The sequence below is a fragment of the Theropithecus gelada genome, chromosome 9, assembly GCF_003255815.1.
Source record: "Theropithecus gelada isolate Dixy chromosome 9, Tgel_1.0, whole genome shotgun sequence".
In the NCBI taxonomy this organism is placed as follows: domain Eukaryota; kingdom Metazoa; phylum Chordata; class Mammalia; order Primates; family Cercopithecidae; genus Theropithecus; species Theropithecus gelada.
The window spans coordinates 123,902,329-123,923,366 of NC_037677.1; the positions used below are offsets into that span (position 1 = coordinate 123,902,329).

Genomic DNA, 21,038 nt, shown 5'->3' on the forward strand with positions numbered 1-21,038 from the left:
GCTCATCCTGCTTTGACATTTGCCATCACCTACCATATTCAGTTTTATAGACTCTGCCTTCTGAAGGGTTAATTCACCTCCTCAAAAGCAGATCCTGTATTTAGGTACGCTGCCACCAGGTGGTGGCAGCTAACATGCTCCTGCACTCAAAGCAGTGAAGGGTCTGTGTGTATATATGAAATTAATATGATTTTATTTATAAATTAAGTAATTAAGTTTTTCCAACTAATTTTATCATGAACAGTAAGAATAAATTCACTATTAAAATTTCAACCAATGTGACATGTAATTCTTGTAGATAAGCCCCTTCAAGAAATCAGTGACTGACAATAACTTGGTATCTTCCCAGCATCTTTACAGTACCCTCAGCATCTCTACGGTACCTCTACAGTATAGAATCCGGCCTCACTCCTCCTTGAGATGAAGCTCCCTCTGACTCCTGCCCTCAGCCCTGGGCTTGCTTTGTGCCAAGGTGTCCTAGGCCATGGGGTGCTGGTGGCCTTGCCTCGGTCCTGAGCAAAGCATCAGTTGCTTTTCTGCCCCAGGATCTCCAGGCCTCTACTTCCTTCCTTCAAATGGACACGAGAAGCCTGCATTGGCTTGTTGCGAGGAACCCTCCACTCTCCCCTCTACCTCAGAGAATCTTTTCCTACTAGAAGGAGGCAGGGGTCCGTCCGCATCACTCTGTTAGCCTCGTTGCATTAGGGTTTCACTTGTTGCACCAGGGTTGGGACAACTTAACTGCGCCCCAGCCTGCTTACTTCCCGAGCCGCTGTGAGTCCCTGCAGTGGCTGGAGAGCATGGCAAGAAAGGTGCAGAACCCAGCGAGCCACACTTCACTTCTAGCTTGCTGTTTGCTTTTGCATCTTCCTTGCCGTTCTTTGGTTTGACATGAGGCCCAATTAGGTTCTCAGGAATGGAAAGCCACCGCAGATGCTCCCAGGTGAGGATGAAGAGCGGGTCAGAGTGGCCCTGTCTGCCTGTGCCCTCCCAGTACAAAGAGAACCTACACCATTGCATCGTTTCTGGGTGTCCGTCCTGGAGTCAGTGGAGGACCCCTCAAGGAAGCTCTGTGCTAGGTCTCTGCACATGACTTTGCTGCAGTAGCTCCTATGTCCAGAATCTGAGTATGGGGTCTCAGCTGTCAAAGGGCCTGCTGATCTCTGCAACATGATATTTACCAGGCACCATCCTGTCCTTGGCCTTCCTGCCATCCCAGGGAGGAAGGTAGGGGCTCTGGGCTCCGAGTCAAGAGAGATGATAAGTCCCACCTTGAAGTTTTCATCCTCTCCTACTCCTGCCTCCCTGTGAGGCCTAGTTCACATGGCTCAGTCTTTCTGGGCTATTAGATAAAGTGGTTGGACTGAATTTTTCAAGAGCCTTCCAATCCCAAAACTCAAGAGTTCTATGACATATATATATGATGATCTCAGTAATAAAGTGCTAAGGCTTTTAGAACAGGGAGGAGGACCATCCATGATTCATTCTAATTGATCTCTGTGTTCTTTGTTAAAATCGTGCTCTGACAGATGCATGTGTCATTTGCTCTGGCGGGCCAGATGGCAGGCCCCACGCCAGGCAGGGACCCAGTGTGGTCCCAGGAGAGAGGGAGGCAGGAGAGGGCGGAGGGCTTTCACAGCAATGGCATGGAGGGGGGCTGTTCTCTCTTGGAATTCAGGGAGTCCAGGACTTTTAATAGGCACCAGCGTTCATGAAGGAGGTGATATGAGCTCCACCTGCCACAGTCGGGCTCTCAGGGCAGACCCCAGACCTCTCCTCTGGACACAGGCTCTCTCTGAGGCCATCTTTTACCCTGGCCCCTCCTAAAAGAGTGAGTCCGTTTTCTTCTATACTTCAGCTCTGAAGTATAGATGGTGAGTTGTCTATTTTCCCCAATTGGACGCTTGCACATATACTTTCAAATGAAGGTTCTCATTCTGATGTGGCTCAATAACATTTCACATCATTTTTGATAACTAGAGACACCACCCTAGCAGAGGGTCTGATGGGTATTTACATACTGAAATGCTTCCTTCTCCCCATACACAGCTGCAGCCACCATGCGACTCACCCTGGCCCCTGAGCACCCCCAGGATCCTCCACTGCTCTCCATGTGCCACGGTCATTGCCTAGCACTGAGGGAGCCTCTAAAACTCAGCTCGAGCCACAGCTGGCCAGAGATCACCCTGACTGATGGGTGCTCCTGCCTTTCTAGTTTTCTGGTTTGGGGTTGTTTTTGTTTTCAAGAATATTTAATGTCACCTGTGTAGTCCCTGAGATTGATCACCATTGAAAGTGGCTCCATTTCAATTTGTGCCATGTGCCACGGTAACAATGAAGGAAGGAAAGGTGGGCCCAGAAATGGTGAGTTTCTCCGCATGCCCCCTCCAAGTGCTTGGACAGGCCCAGCCTTCTGAAGATGCACTTGGGTCTGACACAAAGCACTTGGTTCTCTTGACGTTGTCTGTCATGCCCCAGATAGGCCAAGTCAAGCGACAGGAGACTTTTGATTTGGAAAAGGTTGCAGTGAAGAGAGCAAATTTCCCCCTTCCCTCCTGTCAGTGGCTGATTTGAATATGGTGATTAATGCATGAGATGTGTGTTTTGCAGCTTTTTAGCCAGGAACATTGACTCTGGCCTGAGAAGCGGCCAAGAGGTCAAAAGTAAACCATGACCGGCCAATTAGGGTCACGGACTTGGAAACAATAGGAAATAACAGTCAGCCACCAGAGCTGGGTTCCTTGCTGGTAAAATAAGTTATTTTTCAAAGTGAGAGAGATGATCGTAAAAGCACCTGCAGCCCACAGGATATTCCCCAAGCAGCCCCTCAGGATAGCTAAGGATAGCCCCACAGGGTGGCCTCAGGAGCCCAGCTCCTTCCTGCCATGATCCCAGGTGCCTGAGTGTCTTTGCCAAGGCTGTCACGCTCCAAATTTATGACAGCACATCTCAGTTTCCCAGGATGTACACAGCCTACTTTGCACATAGTTTTTTTGTTTGTTTGTTTGTTTTTTACTTTTTTTGTAAATGGGTGCAGGTTTGGGAACATATTGGCAGGATGATAGCACTGACTGTGCCAAGAAAATAGAAATGGAAATCAGATCTATTTATCAGCTTGCAATTAATAAACTGTCACTTGAGCAGACCTTCAGCTGAATGCTCCACGAGTCTCCTCCTTGAGTCTTTCCAGTAGTATGCATGGCCCATACAGAGGAGCATCTCAGCTCTTGCCTCCTCCATGCCCAGCCTCAGAGCAAGGATCTGGGGTCTGTTTTGCTCAATTTAATGCAAGGGCAAACGTGGCACTGCCCCATGGGACAGAGTGATGTGTTTCTTTCCCTCCCAAACCTGTCATATTTTGAGTCTGAAAGGAGAAATCGAAAGCAGGCGCTCTCTCAAAAGAAAAAAGGGGGGGAAATGTGTTTCTTTACCCAGCTCCTGAGTTATTTATCAAAGCGTACTCTGTGCAGCAGCCCGCCGGAGCACCTGATCTCCTTGCCTGTGCCGCCTCGATTTACATTTTGTTTATTACATCCAGCACACTGGAGCGAGCGCTAGACCCGAGCCAGCCAGAACAAATGTGCTTGGAGCAAGATCTTTATCCGCCGTGTTGGGTTTGGGATATTTTTCATGCAGGGATTCCCTTCATGGGTGTTTTTTGGTGACTGAGCAAATTGTATGCTTTTCATTAAAACCTGTATACAGTGTGGCCTAACGGGTTTGGCTGGGTGGTGGAACTTTTTGCTCTGCCTGCTCTTGTGTATAGAGATTTTTCTGGGATGAGTCTATGTTTAATGTCCCAGATTTTTTAACACCAGTGATTGCAAAGAGATCATTTAAACACCTACAAGGAGGCTTCTGACAGGGGAGGCCCTGGCTTCGTGAGAAAACAAGATGTTGTTCCCAGGGGAAGCAGCTCCATGTTCTGTAACTAGAACAGACTCTAGGTGGGCTATGAGACTGGCAAGGACTGGAGGTAAAATATTCTCCTCATCACCTTCCTTTGTCTCAAAAGCGTGCCCTCTTTTTCTTTTAAGTCTACACTGCAGGAGTCACCTTGGTCCTCACTGGTTCCAAACCTGAGTTCATCGTTAAATTTGAGCAAGATGTGCTCCAGGGAAAATCCATAATACAAATATCCAAAAAAAAAAAAAAAAAAACGGTGGCTACCAGAGAACATTCCCTCCCCACTCCTGCTCGCCTTGGGGACCATTGGTTTGCGAAGAGTCAGTCCCCAGGGTTGTCACTGTGCACAGAACTCGGTACCAGCTCCAGGCCAGTGTGTGTCTGTTCTAATAAGGAGGGTAATAATCAGAGGTTAAGCTACTGTCGTTTTGGTCGCTTCTTTTTCTAATCCCTGCTTCTACAACCACTTGTTACTGCTTTCTATGTTTTTCCCAGCTTGGAACAATAAAAGCTGTTGGTGACAGACAGAACTTTATGACACTGAAATTGTGGTTGATGAACAACTTGCTGTCACCATCATCTGTTTTCTGAAACATTGGCTCTGACATTTTTTAGGCATAATACACGGAAAGTTGTCACCTGAGAGATGGAATATAATAGCATTTTCAAGAGAATGCTTTGCAGCAGTTACAGGCCTTTCAGAAACATTAAACATTTGGGAAAGTGATGAGAATCACACAGTGATAGTCTTAGTCAAATTATTAATTATGTCATAAAAGTTAAAAATAAGATGTTAATTACATTTTGTGTGTATGTCCATCCAATAAGAAGTCATTCAGTCTAATTATGAGGATTACCTATTTTCTTAAGTATAGTTATAGTAGCCACATTTGTTTAATGATTCTCTTTACAGAAATGTATATTTGCTGAATTGCAAAGAAAACTCAAGAATTTAGTTTCCTGATTGTGTAAAAATATTAATAAGATTGATTAATTTGGGATACATTGTTAGTGTTAACAAAATATCGCAAATATTTTATTCAAACATTTAATTTCTTGGGCATTCTTCTGTTATATTTCGGAAATGAAATGGTTTAGTTGCAGTGGGGTGAAATGAAAACAAAATCAAGATTTCTGAAAGACAAGAGGGTCGGCTTTTAAAAGACCACCTTTTTGATAGGACCTGCCTCTGAGTTTCGTTATGTCGCCTTAACTAAGGTCCGCAGCCCCGTGTTTAGGAAGGAGTCTTCCAGGAGCTTCGTTCCGGAGGTGCAGGGTCCAGGCGGTGAAAGAAGCTTGGCAGCTGCTGTGGTTTCCGCCCGCCATCGCTCTGAACTTGCCTGGTTCACTTCAAGCTCTTTAGGAGCTCACCCTGATCCTCAGAGGTGCAGCAGCCATGCACCCACAGGATATGGGGTCCCCAGCTGGGGTGGGGACAGTGGCAGCCAACCCACAGCTAGCAGGAGGAAGGGGCTGGCCACATCAGGCCCAACCACCGGCTGCTCGGCCCGGTCACCAGATTTCCCGATGGTGATCCTGGGCTAGCATCTTTCTAAGTCAGAGATAGAGGCCCAGGAAAGTACGATACCAAGATTTCCAACAAAAACCATTGAAATTAAAAACATAAATTGAGTGCTTGTGAGAAGCCAGTCTCTACTTTCTGGGAGTTTATTTTAGAATTGTAATATCTCAGCAGTGGTGGATAAAATGACAGAAAATGACAGATCACTGACCTCTCTGTTCATTTTGCAATTATAGAGGACGAATAAGGGAGTGGACAGCTCAAACAGTTTCTCTTTCAGAGAGGTGGGTAGGGTCCGAGTGGCATGCAAAGATCCTGAGACAAGCAAACAGGGAAGGAATTTGTAAAATGAGAGTCACAGCTAAGCCTTCATAATCTCAGACCCGGGTTCAAATCCTGCTCCTCCCTTTCTCTGAACAGCTCGCAGAATAGCTTTGGGAACAGCCCACTTTCCTCATCTGTTTAACAGGTTAAGAAGGTGCCCATCTCACAAGGTTACTGTGAAAATTCAGTGAGATGATGCTTTCTCCTGAGCTTGTCATGTAAATTGTAAATGCTAGCTAATATGATCGTATTATGATTCACATTTGAAAACTTTTGAGAAACATTTTTCTTAGCTCTTTAAAAATCATATCTGGGACAAGCTAGGTGAGATGAGATACAATAAAGTTGTTCTTTAAATAAACATTTTCCTATCAAACAATAGCTCGAGAAGGTCGAATCACTGCTGTTTTTAGGGTTTCAGCCTCCGATGCCGGCGCCTTGATTTACTTTGATTGGAGTCATTTGGAATGTTGCAGAAATCACTCTGCATTATTTACAGAGGTGTCAAATGCTAAACTCATCTTCATAAGATGTGGGAGATAAAAAGGACCCAAGAGACTATCTGCTCTCTCTCATTTGTCGGCTCCTGTTCCTGTCACTGTGCACAGAGTTAGAGGCTGAGACTCCCCACTCGCAGCCCCTGCTCTATTCAGAACTGGGAATCAAGCTGCATGTGTTCTGAATCCGTGTGATAGAATCGGCTGCTTGTAAAACAGTGTTTATCTTCTCTGGCAGAGAAATCATGATTACAGGCTTATATTGCGCAGCTCTTTGAATAGCTTCACTTATAAAATGTGGAATACAGGCCACCTCTTATACTAATGGCTGGGAAAGTTCAAAATCATCATCTGCAGAGAGAATTTGATGCATATTTTCAGGATCCTGCTGCTCAAAGTCACAGTGATCTGTGTTGTGTTGTTTTATCCATTTAAGCCCATTTTAGAATTCTATTTTTCTTTATTTCTGAATACTGTATTTCTTTATTCCAAGGTCAACACAAGATAAAGTTCATTCCAGAAATGGTGGGCCCAATATTAGAAATGACGTTAATTCCCGAGACGGAGCTGCGCAAAGCCACCATCCCCATCTTCTTTGATATGATGCAGTGTGAATTCCATTCGACCCGAAGCTTCCAAATGGTAAGGACATAGATGTGCAGCGAGTGGCCAGGGACATGAAGGAGACAAACCCGAAAACCTTGAAAGAAACTTGTAGACAATTCTAGAGTTAAAGGTGCCAACGTGGAAAACACCTTTTCCTACAGCTTGAGACAGAAAAGGCCTGTGATTTTCCTTATTGAAGAAGCTTATCATCCCTTGCACTCAACTTTCGGGAGGATTATTCTGAATTTTTAGCTCTTACTTACTTCTTTTAATCTGGGTTTACTTACACATTCAACCCTGGATAAAAGTCTCTTGCTCCCACTTCTTGGTACGTGCTCTTGTAGAGTGTTTACTCCAAGGTCATGTGTTATATTCTCTCAGTCCGGCTGCTTATTGGAGAATTATGGTATTTTGAAAGCTAAAGTCTTTGCTTTTATTCTCTTAAGTGTGTGTCTTGCGACAGAGCGAGACTCCGTCTCAAAAAAAAAAAAAAAAAAGAGACTTAAGGTCTTTTGCCTGTGCGATGAAACTGATGAAAATTCCTCTAAGAAAGTGTATATAAAGTGCTCAAAACATTCTGTGCCAAACAGCATGAGGGACCAACTCTGCTGCATAACTTACGCTCAGGAAGTAACAAAATCTCCTGGATCCCAAGAAAATAAGTATATAGTGTTTATGTATTCTTGGGTTGGCACCCACACCCACACATACACAGGCACATCCCCACACACACATACACATGTATATCCCCCACACACACACACATATCCACACACACATACACATGCACATCCTCACACACACATACACATGTATATCCCCACACACATATACACATACACATGCACATCCACACACACACACATATCCACACACACATACATATACACATGCACATCCCCCACACACATACACATGTATATCCCCCCACACACACGTATATCCACACACACACACGTATATCCTCACACACACACATACACATCCTCACACACACATACACATGTATATCCACACACGTACACATACACATGTACATTCCCCACACACACATACACATGTATATCCACACACACACATACACATGTATATCCTCACACATACACATGTATATCCCCCACACACACACGTATATCCCACACACACACATGCACATCCCCACACACACACACATGTGTATCCCCACACATACATACACATGTATATCCCCACACACACACATATATATACACATACACATAGACATCCTCACACACACATACACATATATATCCCCACACACATATACACATACACATGCACATCCTCCCACACATACACATGTATATCCCCACACACACACACGTATATCCACACACACACACATACATCCCCCCCACACACACACGTATATCCACACACACATACACATACACATCCTCACACACACACATGTACATCCATACACATGTACACATACACATGTACATCCACACACACACATACACATGCACATCCCCACACACATACACATGTATATACACACACACACGTATATCTCCCCCACACATACACATTTATATCCACACACACACATATATCTCCACACACATGCACATACACATGCATATCCCCACACACACATACACATGTATATCCACACACACACACATATATCCCCACACACATACACATATACATGCACATCCCCACACACACATACACATGTATATCCACACACACACACACACATGTATATCCCCACACACATACACATACACATGCACATCCCCACACATGCACATGGTATGACTTTCTCCTTAGTGTACTAATGGTTTGGCCATGATGCTTTGCAGGAGACCTAGGAGAAGCCCAAGTGCTAGGGAGTCCTCTGAATTGAAAGATACCTTTTAAAAAGTATTATACTGGACCAGATGTGGTGGCTCACGCCTATAATCCTAGCACTTTGAGAGGCCAAGGCAGGCAGATCACTTGAGCTTAGGAGTTCGAGACCAGCCTGGGAAACATGGCAAGACTCCGTCTCTACAAAAAATACAAAAATTAGCCAGGCATGGTGGTGCACGCCTTGGTCAGGGAAGTCAAGACTGCGGTGAGCTGTGATCACGCCACTGCACTCCCGCCTAGGTGACAGAGCCAGACCCTGTCTCTAAATAAATACATAAAAATTAAAAATTATTATAGCAATTCAAGTCAACATACTAAGCACTTTACATAGATTTTAGAGGAATTTGCAGAAAAATTCCTATAATGAAATCAAAACTTCATCAATCAAGATAGTTTAATGTTGGTGGGATCTAATATTAAAGGGTATATTATCCTTACCCACCTCTGCAGTTTATCATTTAAGGGAGCTTTGAGGGTTTATAGATTTTCATTGGTCATCTTCATCATATCACACGAAGGCAGCATCCACGAAGCATGATTTTGCTCTTTCGTAGAACAGAAAAGAGAGAGACAAAACCAAAACAGTCTCCACACCGTGAGTGGAAGTTGAGTTTAGATACTGAGGGCAGGGAGACTGAGGTTCACAGGCTTAGCCAGGTATTATCTGGGTCTTCAGCAAATCACTCAGCATCTTTTAAGTCTCCAATTCAAGCTTGTAACCTTGGCATGAAATAGAATCTACCAGAAAGGCGTATAGTGAGAATGAAATAAAATCAGACCTGTACACCCCCTAGCATGGTGCCCGGCACCGTAAAAGGCGGCTGTGGACGCTGCTGTTCTTTCAGGGCTCAAACCTCCCTTGGTCTGGGTGTTTGTGGAGTGCAGAGGGCAGCCTGCAGGGTGAGCCCCCAGTGTCTGCAGGCCCATGGGGCCCAGCACTGCATACAAACCTGGGCGTGGCCATTTCATCGGGGTTGCTCCCGAAGCCGGGGAGGAGCGCACGGGAGATGAACAGAGTCTGACTGCTGGAGCCGTTTCCTTCAACCTTCACACGCCCACAACTGTGCTTCCAAACCCATTGCAGAGGAGCCTAACACCTGGCTAGGGTATCATTATTTGTTTTTTGCACTTTGCTCCACTAGGCAGTTTTTTATTTTTTTGAGTCAGAGACTCACTCTGTTGTCCAGACTGGAGTGCAGTGATGCAATCTCAGCTCACTGCAAACTCCGCCTCCCGGGTTCAAGCGATTCTCCTGCCTCAGCCTCTGAGTAGCTGGGACTACAGGCGTGCACCACCACGCCTGGCTAATTTTTGTATTTTTAGTAGAGACAGGGTTTCACCGTGTTGACCAGGATGGTCTCAATCTCTTGACCTCGTGATCCACCCACCTTGGCCTCCCAAAGTGCTGGGATTACAGGCGTAAGCCACCGCGCCCAGCCCTAGGCAGTTTTTTTATAAGGTGACTGTTATTTTCACATTATTCTAACTGTGGACAGTAGGGAGGGCTTTAGTTTAACTTCCCCAGTGTAATATCAGTTGTGCTGGGATGAGTGGTGTTAGTACCTGCCTCCCTTCTTCCTTCCTTTCTCCCTCCCTTTCTTCCTTCTTTCCTCCCTTCCTTCTTTCCTTCCCTTCTCTCTTTTTTTCCAAGATAGCAGAAGGTCTCCCTATGTTTATTTTTAATAATATTAAAGATAATTCGTTTTCGAAAGAACAGCTGTTTTTGTTTCTCTGGCTCACTCTCAGTCTGTGTATATACAAAGTGTTTGTATAAAGACTGTACTAATACAACATTGTAAATACTATACTTAGATTTTTTTATTAATGTTGTTTCTGTTTGACAATATATCAAAGAGCTTTCCCTTAATTACAACATAGCAACCATATTAGTGATATTACTGATGGCATAAAATGAACTATCACTTTCTTGATATAACTGAGCATGTAGGTTGTTTGCAGATTTTCACTGCTGCGAATAACTGTGCAGTGAACACATTCATGCATATAGCTTGAATTTATTTTGAAAGTTTTCCCAGTATACATTCTCATAAATGTAATTACTGATTTCAAATATGTTTGTAACTTTTGATATTATTGCCAAATGGTTTGATGTTAGTACCATAAGGTTTGCCCCATCTCAGTTGCTGCTGGCACGATATCATGGCCCCAATTTCACTGCCAACTCGTTGGAACTACGAATTATAATTTAAATGCTTTTTCCTAGGCAGAAACTTCATCTGACTTTTTGAATTTTATATAAATCAAGCCCAAAGAAGGACTTTGTGAAAAATTGCTACTAAAGAATCAGGCTAAGGGGGAAAGTGTATTTATATAGATAAATGTCACTAGCACAGAAAACTAAGATCAAAAGTATTTAAAATATCATTCCATTTGTCACTTTTTAAGCAGTCTTTGGGTCAAAATAAGGTTAAGAGCAGTTAGAATAAAGATGAATAAGAGTTTGGTTTCTGAATTGTTCCCCTTTTCCCTCACATTCTTTTGTCTCATGGCTGCCTTGTGGTAGGTTTAAAAAATCTTACAGTAGTCTTCTGAGGAAGTGGTTCATTTTCTCCAATTTGCAGGGGCCCCAGGTTTGCTAGGAAATGGTCTGAAGTTAAGGAGAGCCACAGAATTTGTGCCACCATTTTAAACACTGTCTTCCCCTTGGGCTTCACACTCCCCCCAGCGTCAGGAAACATCTTTCCAGAAAACCAAACTGTTTTTGAGTAATACCATGAAACAGGTGGTATATTTAGTTCCATCTCATAAACACCAGACTATTTCACAGGCATGAAACATGCCGTGCTTGGATGTATGTAAATCCAAGCGTAAGCGTGAAGACACAGATTCACCCACAAGAAGGACCCACCGAGCGTGGTCAGCTCCCTCAACTGTTGCTTCAGAGTCACCTGTTTTACCTGTGTTGGCATCTGCTTGAACCTCTGCAGACAAGGGATAGCGTACATTGAAGATCTTTAACATGAAGGCAGAAAAACTAACCCATGTTTTAGAAAAATCTCTCTTGGATGTGAATCTGCTTCTGTGATTGGGAAAAGATCAGTTTTCTTCTGTTTGATGTGCCCAGCTCAGCTTCCCAGCTGGAATGCCCCAAGCCTGCAGCGTCGTCCCCTTTTCTGCCAGTCTCCTTGTCACTGGGTTTTCCGGCTGTGGGTCGCGCTGGCCTGGCCTTTGCTTGCTCCCCTGGCCTCCGTGGCAGTCGTTTGTGAAGCTTCATCAATCCTCCCTCTGTCTCGTCTGCAGCCTCCATCCTCTTTGCGCAGTCACCGTTGCACTAGGCCAGGATTATTCCTGGGCCACAGCATTTGTCTCTTGACTTACTCTATCTACGTTTTCTAAGTCCTTTCTGCCACCAGTTCCACTCGTCCCTCTCAGCTGGTCTTCTGAAGCACAAGGGATGGCCCCTATTCTTTGTTGGTGATGTGGGCGAATGTGTAGAGTGGGCATGTGTGTGGCGCATTGGTGCAGGGCTGGCCCCACCTGCTTCTCCATCCATGAGCTTCTGGGCTGGGGATGGTCGGCTGCTGCCTAACTCTCCTGCCACAAGCCCAGTTACCTCACCTTATTAGTCACCTCAGCAAGGGCTTAAGTTGCCTCCACTTTTATAGCAGATGTGCAAACCCTACTGGAGTGGGGGGAAGACATTAGGGGGTTTGTTTTTACAACACTTTAGTGTTTTGAACCCATGATAGAGCTTACGTTTTAAAGGTTGCTATGTCTTTTGGAGTGGAGCTGTTAATGTGCTACTGTTTGTGAAGTATGAAATAATATGTATGTCCAGGTTGTATTTTACTCTTACGATTGGAGTAAAGAGGAGACCTGCTGGATTCAGAAGAAAAACCTGCTATTTTACTCAAGATTAAACTGCACCAAACCATTACTGGAATTTTAAAAGCATGTGTTACAAATGGGCTTTTCTAACATTGCCTGGAGTTTCTGCTCTCGTGCTCGCTCTTCAGCCGCAGCAGAGGGCATCTCATTAGAACGTTCTTTCCCTTACACCTCCTCAAGAGCCTGCTGATTTCCTGTCTCCACTTGTGCAAGAAAGAGCACAAATTTTCCTTCGGAACAGACTCAGCCTCGCCCTTATCCTGCTTCTCCAGGGTCCATGTGTTGAGTGGGCTCTCTTGGTGGCAGGATGGGGTGGCATGGAGTTATCTTTTCATGGGCCATGTCCTCCTTGTGGCCTGGGACACTCTGTCCAGGGCTGCAGTGAGTGCCTTAGGTCAGCTTGAGAGCACTCGCTCTGGGGAGGTGGCGATGAAGCTCCACGAAAGGCTCCAGGCTGAAGGTCCCTGATGCTAGTGGAAGCCCTCTGTGAAGGGCCGTGCTGTGCAGGGGCTGGGCCAGACAGAAGCCTGTGAGATGGGAGGCCTCCAGATGTGCACAGTGGCCGTGAATTCTTCTTAGAAATCCCTCCTACCTTCAAAGTCGTATGTTTCACTGTGGGCTGGGTCCACAGCCATAGAGCTCCAGTCCATTGACAGAAAGGCACTCCCAGCGACTGGACGCTGCGTGACGCTCTAGCAGTCTCACACCTCTCTCCCATCCCAGCCCTGTTTGTGTACGGCCAGGAGGCTGCTGCCTGTGGAGGGATTTCTTTTCCTCCTAGTGCTTATAGTGTGAACACTGCAGGCCGAGGGAGGTGGGGATGCATGTGGGAAGCCCCAGTGGATACCTACTGTAGCCATGCCCCTGAGCTGGCCCCCAGCCCTGTGGCCGCTGTCATCAGCCACCCCCTACATCACTGGGCACTCTTGTGCCACTTCCCTGCCCTGTCCATACTCAAGGCCACTGTGGACATCTGGGGCCTCCTAGGCGTCTGTCTGGCCAAGCTCCGGCCAGAACATGGCCCTTCACAGGGGAAGTTCCATTAGCATCAGAGACCTTCCGTCTGGAGGCCTTGGCAGAGCTTCATCACCACCTCCCCAGAGCCAGCTCTGTCAAGCTGACCTAAGGCACTCACTGCAGCTCCTCAGCAAAAACCCATTTCTCGTCTCTTCTGCGTCTTTTGTCTCTGAGTGCTCCCGCTGCCTGTGGTCATCCTGGCTCTTCCAGCACTTTCTGTGAATCTTTTTATGATCCGATGCCCCAGCCATTCTCCTGACTCATCCTCCCACTGCTGCTTCTTCCTGTCCTGGTGCCTAAGGGCACATTCTCTGCCCCCTTTCCTTACAGCTGGCCAACTCCTCAAGACACCGCCACAGCTGTGTTCATCCCACCCCCTCGCCCTGTCCCCACCCCAGTCCAGAGAGTAGCATGTTTACCCCTAAACTCAGGACTCTAGGAATCTCCACTTGTTTGAAAGGAGAGACCCTCCTTGGTAAGATTTCAGAACTGAGAAGCTGGCAGGGGAGATATGGAGCGGCATTGGGGTCTTCATGTCCCTTATCCCATCCACCTGGACGAGCCTGCCCGTGGTCACAGGAGATGAGCCCGCCCCTGGCCTTAAGCTGACTCTCCCTACCTCACCAAGAACCCTGCCCTCCCATGGACCACACTCCAAGTCTCACCCTCACACTGGATTTTGCTTCATAATAAAAAGCATACTTTTAAATTCCCTCCTGGCATCTTTTTAAAGAATTCCATTTGTTATGCCTTTGGAAAATACAGAACTAACAGCTGAGAATTGCAGCAAATGACCATGTGGGCCATAGACCATTAATAAAAATGGAATGGAAAAAGCTGCCCAGCAAAAATAATATTTTCAATCATGGAGCTATTTTCTGTCATCTTTGTGAGGCTCAGTAAAATGCTCCACGACTTCCAGAAATTCCCATTTAGTCCTAACAGTATTAGAACATGAGTAATCTTCATGTCATCAGTGTTGCCAGGCTCCTGTTTGAATAATCTCTTCCCGCTGCCCGTGCCGGTAACCAGAAGCCAGTAATTGAACAGCCCGGTGAATGTCGTCGGCTTCTGCCACTTGGTGGAAAGGCCAATGTATTTTCCACTGTAATATGAATGTGAATGAGTTTGGTAGCAATTCTGTCTTGTTTATTCTTTAATTCATTGGGATTTTATTTGTTGGTTTGTTTATTTTTGCTTTCGATGTCAAAATAATTCTTGCCTAAAGAGGAAATACGGCACAAGTGGCTTCTGTTTCATTGAATCCAGACCCAAAGATGGTTTGAGAGGCTGTGGAAACCAATATCGTTGACTCCAGGAGCAGTGACTATATTGAATTCCATTCTTAAAAGCCCTCCAACAAAGAGATTCTCAAACTTCCATAATCCCCTTTAACCAAATTAAACAGGACTAATTTTGAGGCCATGTTCCCAGACTCCACTGGAATTGCATGCAGCCCTAAAGTCACTCCGATCTGTGTCGTGTAGATGTAAGGAGCCGCTGCACCTGTCACAGGCATCAGCAAGGTGTCATGGCCTGCAATGGACAGCTCTCCAGCCAGGCAGCTCCACGTGAGTTGCACTGGGTCCTCCAGGCTCATGAGTGTTTCACGAGAGCTCCAAGGTCAGCAAGCCCCCTGCTTGGTGGACGTAGGAGGATGTGGAGGTTTTTGAATATGGGATGAAGTGCCACTGATTAATTAAGTGTGTAATTAAGTTTTCGGAGCACTTAGGCAAGAAGAATGCTCTATATATAAAGATATGAATGTGTCTGAGCACAGGAACTCAAGGCTGAGTGAACTCAGTCCTGAGTTCCACCCAGATGCAGTCCAGCAACTTTCTCCCGCCCACCTCCTCCTGCACATCCTCAAGGGGTAAGGTGTGGTTGTGCAGTTTCATCAGATTGGCCCCATTCCGGGGAGAGAAGGCAGAGGGAGTCTGATTCCTTGGTGCCCTCTGAAACCAGGAGGTGGTCCAACACCATGCCCCTGCCTGCAGTATCTTCTGAGCATTTTTTTCTTTAAATACAGGAGAAACTAGAGCACTCTGGGCAAACAGCAGCATTGTACTAAGGTTTATTTGTAAAGGGTCAAATAAGCCCTTCTGCTAATGTACTTAGCAGACCATGTCCATAGATTTCAGATTTCACCCAGCTCTTGATGACCTCGGAGCCCTCCGTCGAGGTGGTGAGTGATCTGTGCAAACCTTTCCACCCTGGCGCAGCCTCCTGCTGCGCTCCCACAGAACGCTGGAGCTCTTCTATTATGTAAAGCGTGGTCCTGGCTGGCTGGCAAGTGCAGGCTGATTTTAGACATTACAGACGTATAGAATTATAAATGCATTAGTAAGAATAGTAAATCTCACCCAAAACAAAAATTATGCATTCCAAACCACATATAATTGGCTTTTGGGTTAGCACTACTGGGATCCTTCTCTCCATGATCTTTCAGATAGGTGCCATAGCCTATGGTTAACTGTGGCAGTGAGTGACAAAAGCAGTGGTTCCTTTTCAAGTTAATTGAATTAACAAGATGTCAATACCACTTTGAGCTCAGCCCCCTGATTCCATCATGTTCAATTTAACAGCAACTTTCCGAAAGGCCTTCTGTCCATAAGTGTTCTCTTGTTTCATGTTCTCAGAGGGCCGCTGGTATCAGACGCTTAGAGACTCTCTGTTCAGTGTTTTAAGTTGGACACCCTGTGAATATTTTTGTAGCAATATTAGTGATTCAGAAAAGAGAAGAAGATATAATGGTTTTGCTTATTATGTGAGTGAGCCTCTGCCACCTTTTGAGCAACGCAGGAAACCCTTGCTAATTTTATCCCAGCCACAGAGAACCTTGTTGCAAATCAGCAGACAATGTGCATTTACGAGGAAGATAATAAGCATGATTTTTATAAAACCAGCTCTGCTCTATCAGCAAGTGTACTGTCTCCAATTTAGTGGGACAGGATCATTTCATTCTGATTATAGTAACAGTTCACAGCACACTAGCGAATCAATTCGAGTGTGTTCTGTAAAAATTAACGAGGATCCTAGAATTGGAGGCTAGCTGTAGATCTCGGTATTGAATTCTTGCTAATAAACAGAATAGGGTGGCCAGGTGTTTGTGTAAATTACTTAGTTTGGACTAGGGTTAGCAAAATTAGAATCAGCTGTGTTGTGATGGACTTACCATTCATCCACTTTTTTTGGAAATCATTAAGTTCTTCAGTCAAAATTTGATCAGCAGCACAGCCAGGTAGCTGTAGCTTCCCCATTGCCGGTGTTTGTGACAGCTAGATTTACGTGGAAGCAGAGAAAACGTGCCGTTTTCATAACCTACACTCCGCGTTCAGATCCCTTCGGATTGACCAGTGAGGAGCGATTTTAAATGCTTGTGTGTTTGCGCATGTTTCTCTGCACCTTTCTCTGCATTCTCTGTACCTTTCGTGTTGTCTGTACTCATTAAACATACATGAAACTGAATCATGTTTTGATTAAATTTAATTTAATTTTGTGTCTTTATTATCTGTCCTAAAGCATCAGCCCTCATCAAATATTTAGTCTTTGAAGTCTGTCTGGATCATGCCACCACCTGGGAGATGGGACTGCCTTGAAATGCCAACTTTTGGGCTACTACCAAGTGTTCTCCCTTGTATCTGATTCCAAAAAGAACTACCTTTTGCAGAATTATTTTCTGTAAAGAGCAGGATAGTGGTGTTTAGTATCAAAAGGTTATTATTTTACGGTAAAAATCGTTAATGTGAGATTTCAGGTGAAAAAAATAAAGCAAGTCATTCCTCCTTCAATAGAACCATCTGTCTATGCTGCTAAAATCCCTCAACTTCTTAGGCCAGACAGAATCAAAAGAAGTGTTTATCTGGGGGAAGAGACCGTGGAGAAGATCAAGAAGAAAATTGGAGAGATTCGCTAAGGTCCAGGTTCTGGGAATGTTACTGAGTCCTTGATGTCAGGCAAGAATCAATACTTCTCTCCAGCCCTGAAAGCCTGTGTTTCATCTGTAGTGTGATACAGCTGTGGCTTTGGGCAGTGTGTACTGATCAAGGACAGGCAGGGCGTCTGTGTCCATTTCGAGGCCCCTCCTTGGGTATCACCACTCCTTGCCTATTGCTTCTCAGGGGGCCATAGTCACCTGCTCCTGCTGGGGCATCCCCAAGTCTCTGGTGCCCACAGTGTCTGTCACAGGCACTCTGGATGAGCTGTTTTCACTTCTGGGCTTGGCTTGGCCAAGAATGCAGGTTGTGATTTATCAACCCTGTAGACCACTCCTTTGCTGACATATTAAGCCCTCTCCAGCTTTATCCAGTCTAAGCACTTTATCCAATCTAAGTTGGTCTAAGACCAACTGTATTCAATAGTTTCTATACACACAGCACATTCATTCCATTACAGCATCAAAGGCACTATTTGAGGTTTTGGGGCTGGCTAGAGCAATGACCAAAGAAAAATTCTTCCTCTCACTCAGCTTAAATTCCACTGGGATCCTGATAACAGTGGACGGCTTGAGCATTGTTGCCTGAGAAAGTAGGTGATTGAACATGGCTTTAAAGAGATCCTGGAGACACTTGCGTACATGCCCGTGGCGTACCTGCTTTCTGAACCCTGGATTCAGCTTTCTTCAATTCTTCCTTTGTCCATCTTCCTTCAGTTTAGAGTGTGCACGTCTCATCTTTAAGGGAGCCAACGATCTCACAGCCCCTCCTTGCTACTGGCACAAGTCAATGGTAATTCAGGGTCCCCTGCAGTATGGCTGATCACCAGGCCACAGTCCCAGTACTGAGGTGGCTGTGAACTCTGCCAGGGATGGGGAACTGGGCAGTGAAGATGAAGAAAACACGTCCATTGTTATTGAGGTTTTTTCAGCCTGATCAGACGCTTGAAGACATTTTAGAGATTTCCACCTCCCCAGAATTTAGAGTTTTTCTAAAAGCATGGATCTGAGACATAACTAGCTGATACTGGCAACCCTTCTGCACCCTGATTCCCAGGAAATTTAATCAGAAGCTTGGGGATGGAGGATCGGCTGGAGATGGACCTTCTTGAGGTGCCTGCTGGTCTGTCTTTAGGAACGTTGCTCCTCTTGCTCTTTAGAACATTTTTTCAGCCAGAGTGAGGTATTTCACTAGGATCTATCAAGGAATGGCAGCTAAGTGGCCCCTAGGATGTTTTCAGATTGCCGAGAACTCTTCACTGGCAGGAGAAACACCATCTGTTCATTTCAGGAACCAAGGAGCTATTTTGGATGTTACGTGTTCATAGAGATGAAATTTGAGACTTTTTTCCATGCTGCGCTTTGATTTTTTTTTTCCCCCTACAGTTTCCTTGTCTTTCTTCCCCTGGTTCTTGCTCCTGCTATCAGGACATGCATGTTCAGGCTCCATTAACCAGAAAAGGAAACGAAAGGTCCCCCTGTGGCCGGGGATCATCGGAAACTCCAGGGGTTCTGTGTTGGCAACTCTTAAATGAGGCTTCAAAGGCAGAGGGTAGCGTCTGGGACGATCTCTCTTGTTGATTTATGTGCTATTGACACTCAAGTCATAAAATGAAATACCTGCCACGCTGATTATTTACGCTTCCTCTGTTTAATTATAGTTTGAAAATGAGATCATCACCAAGCTGGATCATGAAGTGGAAGGAGGCAGAGGAGACGAACAGTACAAAGTGTTATTTGATAAAATGTAAGTGTTGATTAGCAGTGGGATTTATGTCGGAGAGATATAGAGCTCTATATCTCTCAGGGAGAGATAATTAGGGAGACCGTAATTAGACTACAATGAACTTTGTAGCCCAGAAATAATTAAAATGTGTTAATAATGGAAAATAGTTAAAATTGCACCTCCGTTTCTTTTTCTGAGTGTGATTAACAAGGTGTGTATAATTATTTTTCAGCCTTCTGGAGCACTGCAGGAAGCATAAATACCTCGCCAAAACAGGAGAAACTTTTGTAAAACTCGTTGTGCGCTTAATGGAAAGGCTTTTGGATTATAGAACCATCATGCACGACGAGAACAAGGAAAACCGCATGAGCTGCACCGTCAATGTGCTGGTGAGTGAAAGGTTAATCGCGTGTTTTCAGTTCTCACAGCACACCAGGAACCAAAGCAGGGAGTGCCCCAGCCTTTATCTGTGACAGTCAGCCACGAAGCTTTCCACGGCAGAACAATCTCCTTTACTTGTTTCCTCATCTGTTGCAGGGAAGGAATCATAAAGTTGTCCACTCTGAATACGTCTGTAAAATTGTCCCATCTCTGGACGTTTTAACATAGCTCTCCTTGTCATTGTGAATGATGAGTCATCGTATTTTGCAGCCAGGGTAGTGCCTCCTTGATTACACCCTTAAGGCTTTGTGATGAGGAGACTATAAACGCATGCTATGTAGTAGGTAGGCTGAATGGTGGCCTCAAAAGTAGATCCATCCCCCAGTCCTTAGAACCTGCGAATGAGACCTTATTTGGAAACAAGAGGCCCTGCAAATATAATTAAATTAGGAATCTCAGATGGGATTATCCTGGATTACCTGCAAGGTGAGTGGAGAGGTACTAGCTCCAATGACAGGTGTCCTCATAAGAGACAAAAGAGGAGAAGACACAGAAGCAGAGGCTAGACCGTGAAGATGGAGGCGGAGATTGGAGGGATGCAGCCTCAAGCCAAGGAATGCCATGAGCCACCAGAAGCCTGAGAAGGCCAGGAAGGATCCTCCCCTAGCGCTTTCTAGGGGAACGTTGTCCTACTCACACCTGGATTTCAGATTCTGGCCTCCGGAACTGTGAGAAGAAACATCTGTTGTTTTAGGTTGATGGTAATTTGTTACGGCAGCCACAGGAAACCAGATCTGGGCACCATGGAGAGCAGACGCCTGGGTGACCTTGGCTGCTGCCATCTGTCTGCCTTTTGCATTCCTGCTGTTGCCCTGATACAGCTGGGTTCTGTGGACACCGCCTTCCTGGTGTCGTTGTGGTCCCTAATCCAGGAAATCCATTAGTACTGATGAGCTTTTGGGAAGCTTTGCGACAAGCTCAGCTCCCGGCCAGCCTCATGGCTCTCAGCAGCCTCGTGACTCCCACAACCTGGCTCCAGAGCTCTCTGCTTCTCCCTTCGCTGCTTCTCTTATAAGGAAACACAAGGGCTGACTCCTGGCCGCAGTAGGGCTTTCCTCAAGTTTCCTTGCCTGTCCCATGGCAGGAATGCAAGAAAATACTACTCCTGCTTTGCTCTGCTTACCTCCCTTCTCTTCCCAGCCACTGGCCTCTGGATTTCCGAGTCGCCAATAACATTTGGATACATAGCCCTCACTGCCACATCCACCTTGTATGTGGACTTGTGGGTGCTTTACGCTCACGGAAATGGACTTCTGTGCCAGGAGGAACATGACACATCATTCATTCTTTAAAAAGCCAGAGTTGTGTGGATTAAAAAGATAAACGAAAAGG

General features: G+C 45.4%; 1 protein-coding gene across 2 annotated transcripts in view; it reads left to right on the forward strand.

Moving 5' to 3' along the window:
• The window catches only part of DOCK1 (dedicator of cytokinesis 1), a 540,207-nt gene that overhangs the window by 442,670 nt on the left and 76,499 nt on the right, over nucleotides 1–21,038 (forward strand). For both annotated transcript variants that reach the window (XM_025396230.1, XM_025396231.1), the window contains exons 33-35: nucleotides 6,743–6,891; nucleotides 19,201–19,286; nucleotides 19,498–19,654. In XM_025396230.1, the coding sequence (XP_025252015.1) occupies nucleotides 6,743–6,891; nucleotides 19,201–19,286; nucleotides 19,498–19,654 (392 nt within the window). The remainder of the gene's footprint in view (nucleotides 1–6,742; nucleotides 6,892–19,200; nucleotides 19,287–19,497; nucleotides 19,655–21,038) is intronic.